Genomic DNA, 19,914 nt, shown 5'->3' with positions numbered 1-19,914 from the left:
GAGATGCAGTGAGTCTGTCATTAGCTCACCACAGTTGCTCCTGTCACTGGTCATGGACTTTGTTGGTACACCTGTGCACTGGTTTTCCAGCTGAACCTTAGACCTGATTTATCACCTTGAACCTGACTGATAATCTGGACTTCATAACCTTTTATTTCTAAGTGTACTGTGGGCAAACACAAGTGACATTATAAAGCACTGGCAACAAAACATTAAGTTGGGCTGATTTTTGGGGGGATTGAGCGGGGGCGAGGGCAGGGAGAAGGATGTGGGAAATGTTTTTCAAGGAGAAGGACCAAACTCCATCAAAAGGCTGGAGTATCATACCACATCTTTTGCATCCTACTATGCACCATTAGGATACTAGTTAACAAACAGTATCACTTTTCCTTCAGGAACTACATACTAGTCAGAGCAGCACACAAAGGTATGCTTGCTTCACTAGGCTTTTCTGATTCTGAACATACTGGGGAATTTATGCCAGCCACCTAAATTCTCGGAACCATCATTCTGAAAAAAGTGATGAACAATTACTACTGTATAGTAAATTTAGAAAGTCTTGTGATAGCTTTATTGTACATGTCTCTGCTGTCCATATTCCATTTGAGGTCGTGCCAAGTTGTTTCACCTGTTTTTACACTGGAAACTGCACTGAGGTCACACCCTGAGGGCCCAGGACATGTTCCAGAACAGCCATCTGTACTGTGACAGGACAAGGTTCCCTTCCTTACACCAACAGCTGAGTTCAGCCAAAATGCAGAGCAGCACAAACCTCCATGGTGCCACTTCCTATTTACTCTCCTAAAGCCAGGACAAACTACCTACAGCTGTGAGGATCTGCCAAACTCCTGTCAGGAGCATCTGAAAGATGCATTGGGAAATTCCATGTACAGAATAACTGAAAAATCTATCAGGCTGCAGAGTTCTCTGGAGGGTTTTGAAACTGTAGATTTGCTAGAACATCCAGAGAATGTAAAGACAGAAAATTCTTTCATAAGGGGTTTCTGAAAAGCTCAGTTTAATATGTGAGGAAGATAGCCCTGAAACCAGCAATGACCACATACACTAAAACAATAACAGAGCTATGGCAATTTCTTTTTCAATCTAAAACAAGCTCATATTTGACCTGTATCAGCACATTGCAAATACTCTGTTATTTCAGCTGTTTGTTTGAAGGGACAGGTGCACTTAAGCAGGACTAAATACAGTGGTACAAGGGACAGAAAGCATGCATACCTATTACTCATCAAAGCCTTGGGGGGACTTCCAGTAATATGATGACATTTGGTGTACATTGATTCCATACAAAAACATGCATCTAGAACTCTGGTTCAGCACCTAGAAAATGTCTGTTCTGCCTCTATAAAGCCTTCCAATTAATAGAAAGCAATTTTGACAAGCCATATGGATTTCCTCTAAATCTAGATAATCCTAGCCTATATCTATATTCCCATTCATGTTTTTGTACCAGTACAAAGATACTGAATTTGTCCTCCATATCATGCAATCTCTTTCTTTAAGATCCAAAGTAATCATACATAATGTCTTATAGCAAGAAAAAAATTTCCACCTGCCAAAAATGAAAAAATGTGCAAAAATAAAATGTGAGGTGGAATTTGAAAAGTATTATTAAAAATACATATTTTATTAATTTTTAAAAATGATTATATTAAAAATGCAACGTATTATTAAAAAAAACCAAACAAATAACAAAACCAACTTAGGCAAAACAACTAAAAACCAGAGTGGATTACACGCTGTCTCTGATACTGTGAAAAGTAACATAATAGAGCTATTTAAGAATCCCCTAAACAAGGGAGCTAATTTTTACACTTCTAAGTGACCTGGCAACTTTTTGTTTCAATTTAGCATTCCAGTTGGTACCCTTATGTCTAAATTGTATATAGGGACACTTGAGTCTCCATTTGAGTAAAGCAATACTGAAATTGAGAAGTACAAAAATAATTTTTTTTCTGTGACTGAGGCCCACTAGAGAGCCTTCTAATATTTTATTTCCCAGACTTTTCTCCATTTGTTAATGTGGTATCATATTTTGGCAGCCTTAGTGAAGTCGGTAGTGAGGCTGCATGCTCAGCAAAGAGATAAAAAAGGTCTTCTTTCTCCTTTATATCTTGAGGAAGTCATACTCTAAAGTCTGTATTAAGAGAAATACATCTCTTACCACCTGCTCTGTGGTGAGTTCATGCTCACAAACCATTTTCCCTGATAACCAGTTACCATCTACCACTCGATCCACAGCTCCCACCCTGTCCATTACTTCCACGGACAACTGCGCATGGCAAGTGATTGCCTCTTGCCAAGTAATTCCCAGCAGGAGGAATTCACATGGCAGCAACAGACTGGACTTGCTGTTCTGCATCTCGTTTGCCATCTCATCTGGCTCCACACCAAGTCACAGAACCTTTGCCTGGTTTTTGCACTAGTAAATGAAATGGTCAGAGACTGTTCTCAGGACCCGGTGCCAACTGGCTCTTCACAATTCAGTCTCCTTTCAGCTCTGATGACAATACAGCTGAAGTTCCCTGCAGCTTCCTTTCAAACAAACAGGAACACATCCAAATTGTCAATCTGTAACAAGCTCTGACCCAGGCTAGACCCCAAATCATGCCCAAGCAACGAAGCAGCGGCAGCTGACCCAGGTCAAAACCATCTAAGGGACATGTTAGCGACTGCTTGTTCAGTGTGTGGGCCCTTCCTTAGCCTGATTTGCTTTACATATATAGTTTTTGACTGCTGGAAGCAATTCTGTAGCAAAAAACAACTTTGAAAAGAATTATATAAAAAAAAAAAAAAAGGTTTCAGGTGCTTGAGACCAGAATGTTGGGACTGATGTCCTTTCTGTAAAACATAGTTTCTATGTTTTTGGGAACTCAGCTTTTATTCTATGCTTCCATTCTAGTTAGTTTTTTTGTGGGTTTTTTTAAGATCATTACTGTTAGGTCATTACTTTAAGGTCATTACTGGTTTTTTTTCCTTTAAAATACACCTTACAGCAAAGAGACTCTAATTTTGCCTGGAGACTCTATATAGTATCAGTAACACCTTTGACAAGAGAACTTGCAAATCTAAAGCTGCTGCCATCTACCACAGAGATGAAGGAAAATAAAATAAGATTCTGACACAAGGAAAGAATTCTATGTCCCCATGAAATCAGAGTAGGACCATTATGTTTACAGATTCAACAGAACTCATCAGACTTTATTTTGTGATGACTAAATTGGTTTCTGTTTTAAACCCATTCCAGATATACTCTTTTTTACTACAGCTGTCACTCCTTCATTATTACTTTCTAATCAGCCATCAATCCTGCCACTTCTTTTACACACCCTTGTCAATTTTCAGACCATTCAGCAGAAATTCACAAAGCAGCACACCAACTCAATGACTGAAAAATATCCCTTCCAGGCATCTTTACTCACAAAATCTCCACAAAATAAGATGTTTATGGAGATTTATTCCTTTGAAATAATTACATATTTATTACCTATGTTTTGGAATACATTATTATTCACCATATATTCAATTTTGAGTAACTCTTGAAGCAAATGGCTCATGAGAACTGCTGATGGTGGATAGATAATTAAAATCTTAATTTTACAAAGTTTAAGCATCAGCTGCATCTCAAATGCACTTTTTTTCCCCTGCTTATGGCATGACATTTTCAGAGAATTACTACAACAGATTCTGTTACAGAGATTAATTTCTCTCTCCATTAAGATGCTTTTCTCATATTCAAAGAACAAAACTGAAGCAAACTCTGCTTATCTCAGTCTCTGTGAAGTCACAGTGTGCTCTGAGCAAGTGTGTCAGAATCACACCCTCACAGGTTATGAATAGCACCCCTGCTGAGTAGTGTTTTTAAAGGATCAAAATTCTTGGGCAAGACAGCAAAGGTAACAGAATACCATACAAGCAATTCTGACTGGGGGTTACACATCTGCTGGGATGTCGTGCTTAGAAGTCACTGAGCTGTGCTTGGAGATAGAGGACTTTTTCTCTCTTTCCTGTAGAAACCCAGGCAGACATTTGTTTCTCATCTCTTTTTGAAAAGTCTTATAAGTACCCTGCTGTTCTTTTCATCAAAACTAGTTACTTTTATTTGAGACAACAAATCAAAATTCCAGACCACAGAAACCCTCTGCTTAAAGGTACTGCTGGTAAAAGTGTTGCTGATAGACTTAGTATTGGATACTCCAAAGGACACAGAAAGGAACTGGTCTTGTGAGAGCCCTATTAAATCCTCCCCTGCTGCCATCTGGTGCCAAGAGCAAGTAAATTACTGTAACTCTCCAGAGTTCCACTGACTGCACTGAGCCTGTGAGGATGAGCAGCTACAGCAGCCTCTCATCTCACTCTGCTTAACCTTGCTCCCTCCATTACCAGCTGTTTGAAATGGCTCTAACTTTGAGGAAAAATGAAAATATGAGGTGCAATTATGATGTGCCTGAGAGACAGCATGATGGAGGAGACTTAAACTTTCTCTTTCAAGTATCACTCTCCAGTGATTCATATGCATGCAGCACAGGCTACAAACAGAAGCTAGAAATCCATGAACATCCACGTAGTTATGACCTCACTGGAATCACAGAGACCAGTCAGGACAGCTCACATGCCTGGAGTGCAGCAATGGATTGATGAAAACTCTAAAGGTGAGGAAGAAGGGTTTGGCTCCACACAAAAGAGCAGTTCAATTGTGTTTGGTGCTGTCCTGTGACAGGTGATGATGGGCCAGCTGTGAGCTAATGGCAACAACCAGAGGACAGAGGAGCACCCTCTGAAGTGTCTCCTGATCATCTGATGCATAAAGGGAAATAGATGAAGCATTTTCAGACAACTACCAGTCACCTGATTTCTGCAATGGATTGAAGACAATTTTTGCCACAGGTGATGAATAAGGCAGCTGTGGCAATTACTTTGATGGACTTCTTGCAAACAAGGAATCAGAGGTTTAATGGTCAGTGGAAGCACTGGCAGCACTGCCTGTGAGATGGTGAAGTTTAAGGTGCTGGGAGAAGGGATCAAGAAAGTACCAGGCAGGGAAGTTCTGAAAGCATCCAAATATGTAATGTTACTGTTGGATATGGCTGCCTTGCCTGTTGGAAATGCTGCAAACCACCACTCTTTATGAGACTTGTTTCCAATCTTTTGCAACCTCATTACATTTTAAGTGTTGCAGATTTTCCACACCAAGCATCTGTCCTGGGGTAAGCTACCAACACTCTTAATATTTTGGGAAATTTCAGCAAATTATTCAGCTCTTTTTAAGATGACAATATTCTTGTTTGCTAATAAATTATTCTAGCAACTGTCCTCTTGAGACACCCCAATATGTCTGTGTTCCAGACCATTTTTGTGTTTATATACCATGTATACCTCATACTTTCCTAACTCATCAAAAGGATGACATAACCTTTTAGAAATTTTCAATTCCTATATATTACCAGGTAATTACTCATTGGAGCTTACCAGTTTGAATTGCTGAAAATTTAGTATTTACAAATTACCTCACCCTCTCCCACTGCCAGCTATCAATCTGCACGTTTTCTCCAGCTGACAGATTATGTTCCAACTCCAGGGCCAGAAGGCAAAGCCAACTAGTCCTGCAATTGTTGTTCCATGAGGGCCTGGATAAAGCTGAAGCCAAGCATTAGAACCAGAAACCTTCCTTCAGGTGCTCACAGTGATACAGTTGCTGTTTCCTAGCACAGAGAGTGATCCTCCACTGCTCTCAGACCAGATTTAAAAATGACGAGCTAAGGCTTGGAAACCAGGAAAGGAACAGAACAAACCAAGGAAGCTGACAGATTTGCATGAGGGGGTGGAGGAACCAGGGGAAAAGTAAAAATTTCACAGCAGATAGAAGTTGTAGCTAAGAAATGGGGATAATATATTTAAAGCAGAATAAGAGCAAAATTAACTAGAAAATTCTTGAAATCCAGAGAGGAGATTGGACACTCGCGAACAGTTGGAAGGATGCAGGGAAGGAAGGAATGGTGGGAGAGAAGGACAAGACTGGGGCTTAGAGATCAGAAGACAGCACAACAGCTACTACTATCAGTAGTATAAAAAAAAAGAAAAAGAGAAAGAGAAAGAAAAGGAAAAAGTGAAAGAGAAAAAATAGAAAGAGAAAGAGAGAAGAGAGACACAGGATCAAGACTGAGTGAAAGAATCTGGAGAATGTGACACTTTGTGAGTTCTAGAAGAAAGACTTGAAATAAGTGGTTGTGGTTAAATGGCAGAAGGGGCTTAAAGAAAGAAAAGGTTGTGATAAAAAGAGATACTGGATTTTCATCCTAGAAGAGCAAGGCAAGCTAGTATTGATGATCAAGGGGACTAGGACAGCATCTTACTAGATCTTTCATAGCGTGGGTTTGTTGGTTTGAGGTGCTTTTTTGTTGTTTTGGGGGTTTTTGGGTTTGTTTTGGTTTGGTTTTAGGGGTTTTTTTGTGAGGTTGGGGAGTTGAATTTGGAATTGTCTGGGCTTTTTTTATAGCAGCTTTTTAAGTGAAATTTTCAGCTATCCTTCTGATGTCTATGCAGCCTGAACACTCAGAGAAGTATAAAGAGCTAATCTGTGCTTAAACAGGGCAGGCAAAGGTTGCAAGAGTAAGCAGAAAAGTGTAATTACATTCTTGTGGTCCCACAGCAGGATAGTGTCAAAATAAGGAACAGAATTCAGATTTTTCCTCACAGCTCCAGTGCCCAGCTCCCCAGCTCCTGTTGCCTTCTTCCCTTCCCATGCAGTGTATGAACCGGATTGACAAGACAGGCACCACTACAGCAAAACACAGACCCATGCAGGGAGGGACAAACTCCTGTGCCTGCAGTCTGAACTGGAGGCACAAAAGACATCTCTGGTTCAGTGCCATGGTTATCACAGGTTCTGTATCTGAACTAGAAGTCTGTGCTCAGAAGAAAATGGTGGCTCGACAACAGCGCCCTAAAGCAGCTGTAAGAACTGAGCTGCCTTGCATCTGCCCAGCTTGGAGCAGTAGCAGAGCAATCCACACACATCCAGAGAGACACACTGTGGTGGTACCAGTTGTTGGTTTCTCTGGGTTGAAGGCACTTGAGACAGTATTTCATGTTTGGACTCAAGTGTTTATTATTTCTTATCAGTCAAACAGTCTCACTACTGTGAATTTGGCAGCTTTTCATTAGAAAGCACAAAATGGCTAACAATCTCTTGTTACAAGGTCTTTTAAGATTAAACTATCCAATTAAGAACTGACACCTAGATTATTTTCCCTTTTAACCTAATAACTGATCCCTAAAAGCCCCTATGTGGACTTTTCTGGCCAATTACAAAATGCAACCCAAACCCATGAAGAAGAAGGAAGAAGAAGCATGAAGAAGAAACCCAGGATGACACCCTGTGCACTCCATCTTGCTTCCATCCACAACATACTAAAAATCCCAAAACCTAAATTTCTCACCTAAGGGATGCACCTACGCTACTCTCTATAATCTATTTCACACTTTTGTGGGTTCTAGTCTATCTTGAAGTCTAGCAAACTTTCTCCATGATAGAGGGTCAAAGTCAGTGTTCCCCTGGGGGTCAGGATGCCCCAGAGCAGACAGAGAAATATTCCCAGTGCTCTGGGTTTCCACAACACATGTCCCTGAAAAACACTGTGCTTCTTGCCATTGCATGTCTGCACTGCAACAAGGATTTATAAAGCCCAGGGTGCAGTACAACAACCATATTTTCCCTCTACATAATTTGTTTCACAACAAACCACTAAACCTCAGCTAGCTGGGTGTTTGCACATAGCTACAGCAAACAAATTAATTTTTAGTTCATGATAACAGAAAGATATATAAGCATAATCTAGGCTTTACTTGTTAACAAAGAATTAATGAAAGTTAATTAATTAATTAATCAATGAACAACATGTTCATTATTATTAACATGTTAATTTTTTTAATATCTGAAAAATTACGTCTAGCTACTGTTCGTTTCTCTTTCCTGCTAGGAAACAATTCCTCTACTTTGTTTTTGGCTTCCCAAAAAGGATTACAGTTGATAGCAACCAATATTAAAGAAGAAATCAGCAGCAGTTGCTACAAATAAAACCAACACAGATTAAAAATCTTGTGTGTCTGTGTGGATATATGCAGGAATAACTTTCCATCAAATAGTTGCAGTCTGGGGGATTGAAAGCAAAAGTAACTGATAGAAAATGAATGCATTGTTGGAACACCTTCCAAATCCTGGATGCTTGCAAGTTCTGCTGCCATCAACAACAATTTCAAACTTGTTGTGGAATTTATGATAATTAGTTTTTTCCAAAAGCTCCAAATCAAGAAGGCAAACTGCAATTACATCTTTACATAAAAGGACAAATACATTCATATGTCTATATTCACCCAAATGTTCACTGGAGTACTCCAGATTTAACTCTAAACCAACACATCTGCTAGCTTTTATCTTTTCTGCATATTTTCAGTCAAGTCTCCATGCTTTTTGAATCAACAGAGAATCCACAAAGAGAAAACTTTAGCTTTGGTCCTGCCCTAGAGACTACCTACCAAAACATTATGCTTTCTTTCTTACATTTTCTATTAAGTCATATTTTAATTTTCTGATATCTCACACTGTTCATTATTAAAGAGAAAGAAATTTCACATGGCAGTTGTACATAAATAGATTTTAAGAATTGAAAGGTTTGGGTTTCTGCAGTACATCTGATGACAAAAGTACAGAAATCAATCGTTACATCTCCAAGCATTTTTACTATGTTGTAAAACAAAATGTTTCTTTCTCTTTAGAGAGATAGTTTCCAATTAATTCTAAGCTCAATAAAGCAAAGATCCCAAACCAGACAAAGGTCTTCCCCATATTTCAATTTAAGCTGAGTAGAACTCCCTTAAGCAGGAGGTTCCATTGGTTACAATGACTGTATTGAAATGAGAAAGGATTGTGAATCCATGAAATTAGAGGAAAATAACTCACAAACAAAGAGAAAATTAACATTATGACTACCTGACAATGACATTTAAAATGCATGAAACCTTCAATTGCCAGAGAAGAAGAAAAATTATTTGTCATGGAAAAATTCTAATGCAGACTGCTTTCGGTTGTTTTCATGTTTTTTTGTATTAACATTGGAATAGCTTCTTCACAGATTCTAAATTTCAACTCTGTAAGATTTACTACTATTCTTCACAAGCATGTTTCCATGAGTCCCCCAAGTCGTGGTTTATTTGGAAAGTGCATAATAATAATTTGGCTTTGCTTCAAACTTGTTTTTCCTCTGACTTGCACCTCCTCACCCATCCTCCATCTTCCCCCATGGTGTGCTGAAAGTCCTGGCCTGAAAATCAGCATTCACGTGCTGAAAGTAACTCAGCAGCCTATTTGAAATACATAAATCCTGCCAATCACAATGACACATAAGGCAGTTCTCCCTTCTTCAGTATAAGGATGTATTTCTGACTCTTTGTCCACTCCACCCCTACTATGGTGTCAAGCCTTACTTCACGTTTTCATTCTGGCTCAGTGCCCCCATTCGGCGCCACTGGGAAACATCCATCTGCTTCAGCTTCATGAAAACCATTATTGTGAAACAGAAACCATAAACATGACACCATCTCTTCTGGAGCCTCCAGCACCCTTTCATTGATACCAACAGCAAAACCAGAAAGGGCTAAGCCCTTAAGCCAAAGAAAGGAGTGTAGAGCAGTGCGGGAGCGGCAGAATCGTAGCTCCGCATAGCGGGCCAGAGGGAAGAACCATGATAAAGTGACTAGTGATGACAGGGATGAAGAAATCCATTAACTGGTTTATATCAAAGAACACAAACTATTACATTGCCCCCAAACATCACTGTAATCTGAAGATGCTTCAAAAAAGGGAAGAAAAATGATTTTACAGCAGTATAACCTATTAGAGAGAAGGAGGAGCCAGAGATGAGAACCTAAAAGAAAGTAGAGTGTGAATGGACAAGAATAACAAAACTTTGGAGTAAAGACAATCTTAAAAACAAGTTACAAGGATAATTACAGAAAGATCATGCTCTTATCAAGAGGAAACCAAGGTCTATTTAATGGCAGTAACCAGAGAGAAAACAGAAGGGGAAAGTTTCAGGGAGATGAGTGGAAACCTGACTAAAGCTCAGATTTTTTTCATGCCCTTTTAAAATCAGCAGTTATCTGAGAAAGCAGCAGAAGGTGGAACAAATCACCTGTTTAACCTCTACTAATATGCTTGAAATTCAGCTCCTGTAAAGAAAAAAATTTAATGTTTTTAATACTTTAATACATCACTTAAAGGATTCATTTGCAGTTCCTAAAAATGCCCGAACATCATACAACTCAAAATTTCCTACCCTTTTTGACAACTAAATATGTCTCTTCTGCTTCATACAAGATCAAAGAAGACACTGGTGTTCCTACTAGGGAATATTCCTAAATGTGAAAATTGAGGGCATTCATTGAATTTTGAATCTTGAAGAGGAAATGGGAGAGCTGTTTTTAGGGACTTCTGATAAGTCATTCCTAGTCAACAGCTTCTCATTTTACTGCTGCTTTGTTATCTCTGTCAGCCTGGCTAATACTGCTGTAATGCAATTTTCTGCTTACTTAATGGCACAGTATCTTGCATCTATATAATGGCAGCTGGAGTAATTTTGAAGATTAATTAGATAGAATGAAAAATTATGCTTAGACTGAAAAGCCAGGTAGAGTCTCTCACTTCCCAGCACTCCAAAGAGCACGACTGAACAAGATGGGGAGGTGGCTAGATCCCCAGTCTCAGTGTGCCTGCTAGTACCCAGCAGTAGTTAGCAAGGGAAGAACTACTGCTCTTTGTAAAAACCTATGGAAAACATCATCTGTAAAGTCAGATGCCTCTGGCACACTTCAGCACACTTCCTACATGAATATTTATGTAGGTACAATGTATCAAAGCCTCTGAACTCTTGTTACCACTAACTTCACATTTCCCTCCTAGTAGAGAGAGAAAAAAAGGCACCACTTGGTTCCTGTTTTACCTACAAAACACCAAATATTTCAGTTTCTTCTCAGCTTCACAACCATCAAGCTGTACTTTAGCACTCCTTGCAGCTTTCAACTTTTGACTGCCATACTGTTTGCCCCCAAACCAAGTTGTAGAAGAAAAACAGTTCATCAGGAAGAATCTAAACTCTTCAAATAACTGGAGTAGAAGTAAATGGCAATACTAACCTCTTTCATTTTTTCCAGCTCGTTCTGTAGTGCTTGTTTGGCAATTTCAACTTCTATAAGCTGCTGTCTTAATTTTTCATTTTCATCTTCTGTTATAGTACGTTTTTCTTCCACATTTTCTAACTCGTGATGAAGCCTCACTGACACATCTTTTGCAACCTAAATGAAATGGTATATCAAAAGAAGGGTTAAAAGAAAAATTGACTGCTGCAGTGCTTAGTACTTAAGCATCCATACAAAAGCTAATTCTGGGTGTTTTGATGGAAGAGGTATGTAAGGAAACAGGTAGACAAGGACATCCACAGACAGAATTCTAAATAATTCCAAATTCAAGCCAATTCCTTCCAAAAAATTATACATTATCCCTATGGACTTCACTGGAAACCATATCAGACATTAAACCCCAACTCCTTCTTAGTTTCTGTCACATCAACAGTTAAACAGGACCTTCACTATTCCTTCAGACAGTGCATCATCTATTTTCTCTCAACCACAGCTAGCTTATGTTCATTAGCACTGCCCAAAACCACACACCCTTCAAATACTTGACCCGCAACAGCACCTAAAAGCAGGGCCCATCTTCTCCAGGCCTTCCCTAGCTGTGTCTATCTCTGACTGGAAATGGACACATGTTTATTTTGACTCTGCTAGTTTCTCTCTCCTTGGTGGACAATTAATGAAAATATTTACTACCATTTGTGCATTTTAAGATCAAAATATGAACAAACAACATTTTTACTGACATTGTGTTCGCACAAATGACATCCGATATTTTCAATGGAAATGAACACTAAGTTTTTTTGTTGTTTGGGGGGATTTTTAATGCATTTTCATAGCAATAGAGTCAAAAGGCATATGACAAGATCTAATTCCTCCTCCTCATGAAAAGTAATAAGAATCTTCCCCTGCAAGCCACTTGTACTATATTTTGTGAAACCATCAGAAATTATAATCACACATCAAAAATATTTAAACACATACTAATGACTGTGTTGATGGTGATTTAGACACACAGAAATATAGTTTGAAAAGCCTAATTTCCTGCTTTTTTTAGAACACTGGCAAGCATAATTAATCCAACTCAGCATTAGCTAAGGGAGTTCAGCGAGCTGTCCTTCATGGCTTTCACTCAAACCAACTTTATGTTAGTATGCCAGAAGTTCTTTGACATACAAAAACTGTAGAGAAAAAATACTAATGGTAAGAAAGCATCTAGAAAGATCCAAGGTTTCAGAAATCAGCATCAGCTAGTGACTCAGCCTCCCTTGACAAGAAAGCCAGTGTGTGTGAATTACAGATACAACACTGCAGCGTAGCACAGGATCATTCAATAACCTCCCCCACTGCACACGCACTCAGGACACATAATGCCCAACAGAAAGAGTGAGTGGAGGGGAATTTCAATTATAACCATAGCCCAAAGAGACTGCAGAATGAGCTGAGAAAAACACCACAGGGCTTTAGCTTGATGCCTTTTCCTGCACTTAAAGTGCTCATCTGGTTGCCCAACCAAAGTAAGTGGGAAATCATGGAGGATATTTAAAACAGCACCCTAACAGTCTATAGACACAGTCTGGATCAGTAAATAAAACCAAATCATATTGTAATTACTGGTAGCTAATTTTTTGACACAAAAACTGGTGGAATAGCTATTAATGCAGGAAAAAAATACAGGGCATTCTAGATCACATGGGAAATGGGACTCACTTATGCAAGATACATTTTAATCCAGGCGTATGTAAGATACAGTCTTGCAGACAGCTGTATTAATATGTATCTCTGAAGGATCAAGTTCCCTAATATATTGCAAAATGAACAATGTCAATTTGGATAGTCTTTCTTCAGAAGAGGACTTGAAAACACTACCTATAACCACATGAGTTATAATTATGTTTAGCCAGCACCCAGAACTCTGTTAGGCAGAAATTTGGCATTAGACATTCATCCCTACTCCAAAGCAGAACACATTCATGAACAGCGAGAACACTCTGCAAGAACACTGCTCCTTCCAATGAGTCAGTCACACTGGGAAACACATGGGAGAAATGCTAATTAAAGCAAGCTCTTTGTCCAGCTAAATCCAAGGCCTTAGCTTCTATCTCCTGTATTGGCAGACAAGCACCTCAGCAGAAGTGCCCTCAACAATTCCCTCCCCAGCCCACATGTGTATGACTTGCTAATTAAAGTAACACTGAGCCAACAAAGAAGCCAACTCCATAAACTGGAATCACAATTCACTCAGGATATGAAGGCCCATCTCCAAATTCTGCCTGCAAATGTGTGTGTCTCAACTGATCACCAAAGCATCATTCTGAGCGTGCAAAACATCCTTGTTTCAAACAGAAATCCCCATGAGAAGGGGGTGATTTTGCTTCTGATCAGGAAGACTCTATTTTGTCAAGATCCACATGGGCAGCTGTATTTATAGAACTGTCACAGCCACAACAGAAAACGTGGGTTCTGAATACACACAGAAAAGGAATATTAAATAGAAATTTTAATAATAGTGATGACAAGCTTGAAAACTTTCAGAAAAGATGATCCCAACCAGGTCTGAGAATAACATATTTATCCATCATATCCATCTATCATATTTATCAGAAAGAAGTTAAAAAATAACCTTATTCATAATCACATATTAAATTCACATTTTAAACTGCAGCCCACAGAGCCCATGTGCCATGGGTAACTAAAGTCCTGGGCAGAAGTGTGGCCAACAACCTCACATTTGCTATACAGAGGTCTGCACTTCCATGACAAAAGGTCAGTTGAGTGGGAGACAAGTCAACTGAAAAATGTTTATGTGTCCTCATTCAGCAGGAGTACTTCAATATCTAGTGAATGGAAGCAGAAATTAACTTCCAACTGTGTCAAGAAAGGTTTTTTTTCTCTGTAATTGGACCAATCTAGGATGGAGATGATGGGTATTTTACCAATGACAACCTTTAAACAAAGACTGAAACTTTTCCTTAGCAAGAGGCTGTGGTTCATTCAGATCTTATGGATGAAATGCAGTTGATGACACACTGAAATTTGATGAGTTTTGTCTATGCTTTCAGGTAGATGTGAAAAACCCTGGATTCATTGAATATGACAGCAGTTTTTTTACTGATGGAAACACAGTAAGGATTTAGTGTTGTGATTGCAAGTATTCAATCTGCTTACCCTCTAAAATCTTTCACTAAAGAGTAACAAAATCCCTTCAAAGTCAACGGGGCTGTTTGGTGAGGTTGGTTTAATTCTGCAGTGGAAGGGTACGTTTTGCACTCATCATAAAGAGCCAAAAACCTTTAGCTTCTAATTTGCTTTTGAGTAACTCCTTGCACATTACCTTTGCAAAAAATGATAGGACTGGAGCTGAAAATAGCCTGTCTACGTACAGCAAGGGCTCCTGTTACCAAGAAGAGCTTGGCCATTGCTATTCCATGAGCTGCATGGGTGCACAATGGAACGGATGGGAATGCCTGAGTCATGAGGACCAAGAGCATGGTTGTGTCTCCATCTGAGACGCTCCCTTCCCTTCGACACCTGCCCGTGTCTGTACCTTGAGGTCCTGCTCCATGCTGCGTATGAGCTCGTTGTCAATCTCGCCAGTCTGGGCGTAGCGGAGCCGCTTGCGCTCGGCCTTGCGCAGCCGGTACTGAAGGATCCGGCAGTTCTTGTTGGCTCGCTCCAGTTCATGGCGCATTTCTTGAAGCTGACAAGCATCCTCCTCAAAGAAACTGTCCCTCATCTCGTCCATCTCTGTCCTCAGCTCGTCTATTTCGTTCTGGCACGGGGGCAAGAAGGGGACGGGGACGCAACAGGTGGGTCAAAAGCACAAATGTCAGCACGTATAGGAGAAGGCAGCCAAAATGGAGCTCCGCCCCGCAGGGAGGGCAGGTAAATACAATCCAGCTCATTATAAGCACCGAAACGAAGCAGGGAAGTGGTACTACCCGCACACCCAACATCAGAGCCATCTTAACGATGCTTCCAGCGCTCCTGCCGCAAGAGAGGGAGGCCGGGAAGGTCCTCCCGTCGGGAAGCATCCCGGTCCCCGCCCGGCCCTAGTTCTCCCCCACCTCCTGCCGCCGCCCCTGCCCCTCACCTTGAGGCTCTCGTTCTCCTCCCGCAGCTTCTCCATCTCTTCCTCCATCTCCTCCTGCAGGTGAGGGCTCAGGGCGACTTCGGGGCCGCAGCTCCTGCCGTCGCCTTCCGCCTCGCCCTGCCGCAGCCCCTCCGCCCCGGCCGCCGCCATGGCAGCGGGCGAGGAGGCGGAGGCGGCCGGGGGAGGCTCGGCCGGGGCGGCGGCCGGGGAGGCGCTGCCGCTGCTGCTGCTGTGGTTGCTGCCCTTGGTTTGCATCTGGGCGGCCGCCGCCAGCCCTTTCCTGAGATGGAACTGGATGAGCTCACTTTGCAGGCATCCCTCCTTCCAGTACCCGCCGCCGCCCGCCGCCGCACCGCGGCCCTTCCCCGCGCCCGAGGAAGATGGAGGCGCCGGGGCCGCCTCCCCCGCGCCCTTCAGCGGGGACCGCCCCGCTTTCCCCCCGCCACTGCTTGGGCGGCGGCGCCGCCGCCCCCTCCCGCTCGCCCCCGCCGGCCCCTGCAGAGGGCGCCTCCTCGGCGGCGCCCGGCGGCGGCAGCGGCTCCTCGGAGGCGGCGGCTCCTCCTCTCCCGGCGCTGGGCGGCGGTTCAGCACCGGCGCCGGGCTGGACAGCTCCCCGCCCCGGCTTCTCGGCGGCGCGGCCGCGGGCGGCTCGGGGGGCCTGGCCGGGCGGCGGCCGCGCCGAGGCGGCTTTGGCGGCTCCGGGCGCGGCTTTGGCGGCGCTGGGCGGCGGGCGCGGGGCGGCGTCGCGGGCCCGGGCGGGCGAGGCTGCCCGCGGCTGCTTCCTGCCGCTGCTGCCCTCGGGATGCAGGCGCGGCTCGGCGGCGGCGCCCCCTGCAGGCGGCTGGCTCATGGCGGCGGCTATCTCGGGGACGCGTCCATCACCGGCCGGCTCCTCCGCCTCCTCCGCCGCCGCCGCCCCGAGAGCTGGGGGAGGAGAACCGGAGAAGCAGTCGGGGTGGGCACGGGGAGGACGGGGAGACGGGCTTTCCGGCCACGGCCGCGGCCAGCCTGCCCGCTCCCCGCCGTCGCGGCGCCCCGCCGGCCCCCGGCCCCGGCCCGCGCCCACCTGCGGGCGGAGCGGTGTCCGGAGCGGCCCGGGAGAATCCGGCAGAGACCGCAGCCCAGAGTCAACCGGAGCAGCTCCGGGAAGGGCCCGAAGGGCTCGGCTGAGGCTGAGACCTGATCCCACTCCGCCTGCACCTAGGGGCGTTTCCCCAGCCCCGATGCTGAACCTTCCCCCACCGCACCGCCACAGCAGGGATGAATTTCCTCCCACACACAAACTTCCCTCTCCCTTGTCCTCACCACCAAGCCTGCGTTGCTAATGCACCTGTCTGCTGCTAAAACACTCGTCCCAGGGTCTATCACAGCCGAGTGGGGGAAAGCTACTGTACAAAGGGCTGCACACGTGGAAGCAGCTACAGATTTCCCTTCAGCTTTGACAGCGACTCTTCCGGGGCAAGGTGACTCGGTCATAAAGGAAAGGGGGTTTGCAGTCAGCCTCTAAACACACGTCCTCAGTTTTTTATGCAGAGGTGCTTGCAGGACTTAAGACCGATTCATATTTTTTCATATTCATATGCCAGTTTCATTTTTTCAGACTCATATGCCAGTTATGCATATCAATAGGTTATACAGGACTCAAACATAATCACTCCAGCAGACTTTCAAAACAGAAGAAGCAAGGAATACACTGTCACCCAGAACAAAATGTTATGTGTCATTCTCTGAAGGAAGCTCACTTGACAATTTGCCTCTATAATGACAAACCTAGAGTTTTCATGACCACAACAGATTATGAAAAAGGGCTGTTAAAAGCCATATCATGCTGCTAATGTCCCCACTATATTCTGAAAATAATGGCTATGATCCACAAACTCTTTTCACACAGCCTTTATTCAACCTCCTTTAGGAAGAACAGCAGCAGAAATGACAGCATTCCTAACATGGCCTGCCCATTCCCTCCTAGAACATGGCTTAACCATTCCCTGCTAGAACAGGGAATAAAGAAAGAAGCACAACTGGGCAAAATCAATGTAGAGACTATACTGTGTCCTGACAATTGGTTTACTCCCTCGAACATACTAGACAATGAAACTGTGTTTGCTCTGCTGTCACTGGCAGGAGGACATAATTTCCTCTCAAATGCACTGTCATTAATCACCTGATTTAAACCAATATTCTGGAAATTAATGCTCAAATGACACAATTTGGCAGACACTTCCCAAGCATTAATTAGTTAAAAAAAAAAAAAGCATGGGTGTATAGAGTTATAAAACTTGTATGACAACACTTTATAAAATATTTCCTTACATTTCTATGAGCCACCACAAACAGAATTCCCACCCTACCATTGTTTGGAGCTATACAGGTATGAAATATAAGAAACGTAATTCAAATTAATCATCGGGAACCCTATGTTATACCTGAATCTTTTAGGTAACTTTCACGGCAACTAAGACATCGGACCCAACCACGACCTGCCAGAACACAATCCCTTACCCTGCATGCCCCAAAATCCAAGATCTGCTACCTCCTAGAGTTAAGCTGGCTAATTTTATATATACATGTGTATATATATATGTATATATATACATTTTTAACTGGCACAACCAAAGCCCCGTCTGAGATCAAGTCCGAAATCTCTGTCCTCACAAAACTCCGCAGCTCGACCTTCTCCCCAGAGACAAACCCACGTGGCGCCGGGACGCGGCGTCTCGGCAGGTTTTCCTGTCGGGAACAGCTGTCCAGGCGGAAAAGGGGGTAAATAAATGGAAGCAACAAAAGGGAGCGCTCCGGTGGCTCCACGGGCCAGAACGGAACTCTCCAGTGCCCCGAACTTCGGGCAGAGCATCCCCCTGGCTCTGACCCTTTCGTCCTACCGGGCATCTGCCTCTGCCCCGCCGAGAATTCGCAAACGCGGCTTAAGATTTGGGAGGGCTTCTGCCTTTTGTCCTGGTTTAAAGGAGCAGAGGGGATTTTTGAAGGTGTCCCCCCCCCTCTCATACCTGGTGGGTTTGTAACATGTAACATTCATGTTACATCATTAGGAATAATATTTCATTTTGGGGGAGAAGGAAAAAAAAAGGTAGAATGAAAAAATAAAAAGGCTTGGATCTAAAGCATCTGCATTACTCACCACCACTTTGTCCGCTGCCCGGCTGGCGAAATGCATGCACGGAGAGCCGGGCACCTCACACGAGGTGCCCGCCGCTGCCGGAGCCTCTCAGGAAAATGAAGCAATATTCATGAGCTGACCTCACTGGGCCTGCGAGACGGAAGGGGTGGGGGGGACGGGGGGGGGGGGGGGGGGAAGGGAAGAAAGCAGCGAAGGGAAGAGAAAGGAAAAGATTAAACGGCGAGAACCCCGCCCAGGCCTGAAGGCTGAATTACGTCCCTTCATCTATCTGCACATGGTGGAATAGGATTACAGCGCAACTGGGGGAAGGAGCGGGCTGCAGGGAAGGGATGCGCCCGCTCTCGCTTCCCAGTGCATGCGGGCAATCGATGATGATCAATTATTTAGCGTCCCCTTCAGGGGAGCCTGCTCGGGCCGGGCAGGGGTGCCGGGCATCTGCTGAACGGGCAGGGCTGCGCTGACAGAGCTTTCTCCCTTTGTTCGCCGCCCTCGGCTGCGCCCCCTCGGCAAGAGCCCGCTGCCGCCTGGAGGGGCAGAGACAAAGGCAGCCCCGTCTCTGGGCTGGTGGAGATCCTTCCCTGGGGTTATTTACGCGCCTTGACACGGGGACCAGCGGGTCACTGACCCTTTCTTTACTCGTGTCGCGGGCAAATCTGTTTTACCTCTCTGCTCTGTCGTGAGGTGAATTTACCTTTGCTCTGAAGCACCTCAGGAGGCTCTTAAGACTTTGCGCTTGAAGTCTTTCCCAATTACAAACAAAGAAAAACAGGGGAAAGACTTGCTTCAGTTCCCTTCCCTCCGAGGAGGGACCCTTGCCGTGTGCAGGCTGTGTGTGGGAGTGTCCCGGACCCACCTGTGTCTGTGCGAACACCCAGCAAGAACAGCCTCAGGGCAGCAGCGCTGCTTTTGGGGTCCCTCTCGCTCCCCCTGCAGCAGCTCCTGGGCTCTGCCTCAGCCCCGGCAGTGCCTGGGCGGCGGGAGGGGCGGCGGACGCTTCCCTCCAGCCGTGGGGAGAATGGGTTTGCCGGCTGGAAACTCCTCCCGAAGGATGATTAAGAGATGGTTTCGTGCACATAGGTAAACCAGCATATACATGCATGCATACATCTCTATATAAACTGTATGTACACACACACACTGCGCATAAATACGTGCACAAATGTGCGTGCATACACGTGCTAGGATGCCAACAAAATATACAAACATATGCATGGGTTTGTACATTGCACGTACATATATATTTATCTCTGAGGTTTTTGCGCAGTCCTTGGGCGATGGCAAGCTCAGGGGAGATGGGCTGCCCCCCTTCGAGCTCCCCTCCTCCTGACAGTCCTCTCCACCTCTCCTGATATGCCATGCAGACCTCGACACATCTAAACCAGCATATGTGGCATGCAGGAAGGTACTGCCCCCATGCAGGTGCATGTCCTCCAGACTCTAGTCCTGGGACTGCATGAACGGGATATATATAGATGTG

The 19,914-nt window shown here is 44.0% G+C and overlaps 1 protein-coding gene across 1 annotated transcript in view; it reads right to left on the bottom strand.

The window, feature by feature from the left end:
* Positions 1 to 19,439, bottom strand: part of MTCL3 (MTCL family member 3) — a 43,424-nt gene extending 23,985 nt beyond the window's left edge. The window contains 6 exon segments of the mRNA XM_074537841.1: positions 11,209 to 11,367; positions 14,753 to 14,977; positions 15,299 to 15,736; positions 15,738 to 16,222; positions 18,438 to 18,566; positions 19,291 to 19,439. Of these exon segments, the coding sequence (XP_074393942.1) occupies positions 11,209 to 11,367; positions 14,753 to 14,977; positions 15,299 to 15,736; positions 15,738 to 16,148 (1,233 nt within the window). The 5' untranslated portion in view covers positions 16,149 to 16,222; positions 18,438 to 18,566; positions 19,291 to 19,439.
* Positions 19,440 to 19,914: the final 475 nt, after the last annotated feature.

This window comes from Zonotrichia albicollis, chromosome 3, assembly GCF_047830755.1.
Source record: "Zonotrichia albicollis isolate bZonAlb1 chromosome 3, bZonAlb1.hap1, whole genome shotgun sequence".
Taxonomy (NCBI): Eukaryota; Metazoa; Chordata; class Aves; order Passeriformes; family Passerellidae; genus Zonotrichia; species Zonotrichia albicollis.
This window is presented reverse-complemented; position numbering and strand designations above follow the sequence as displayed.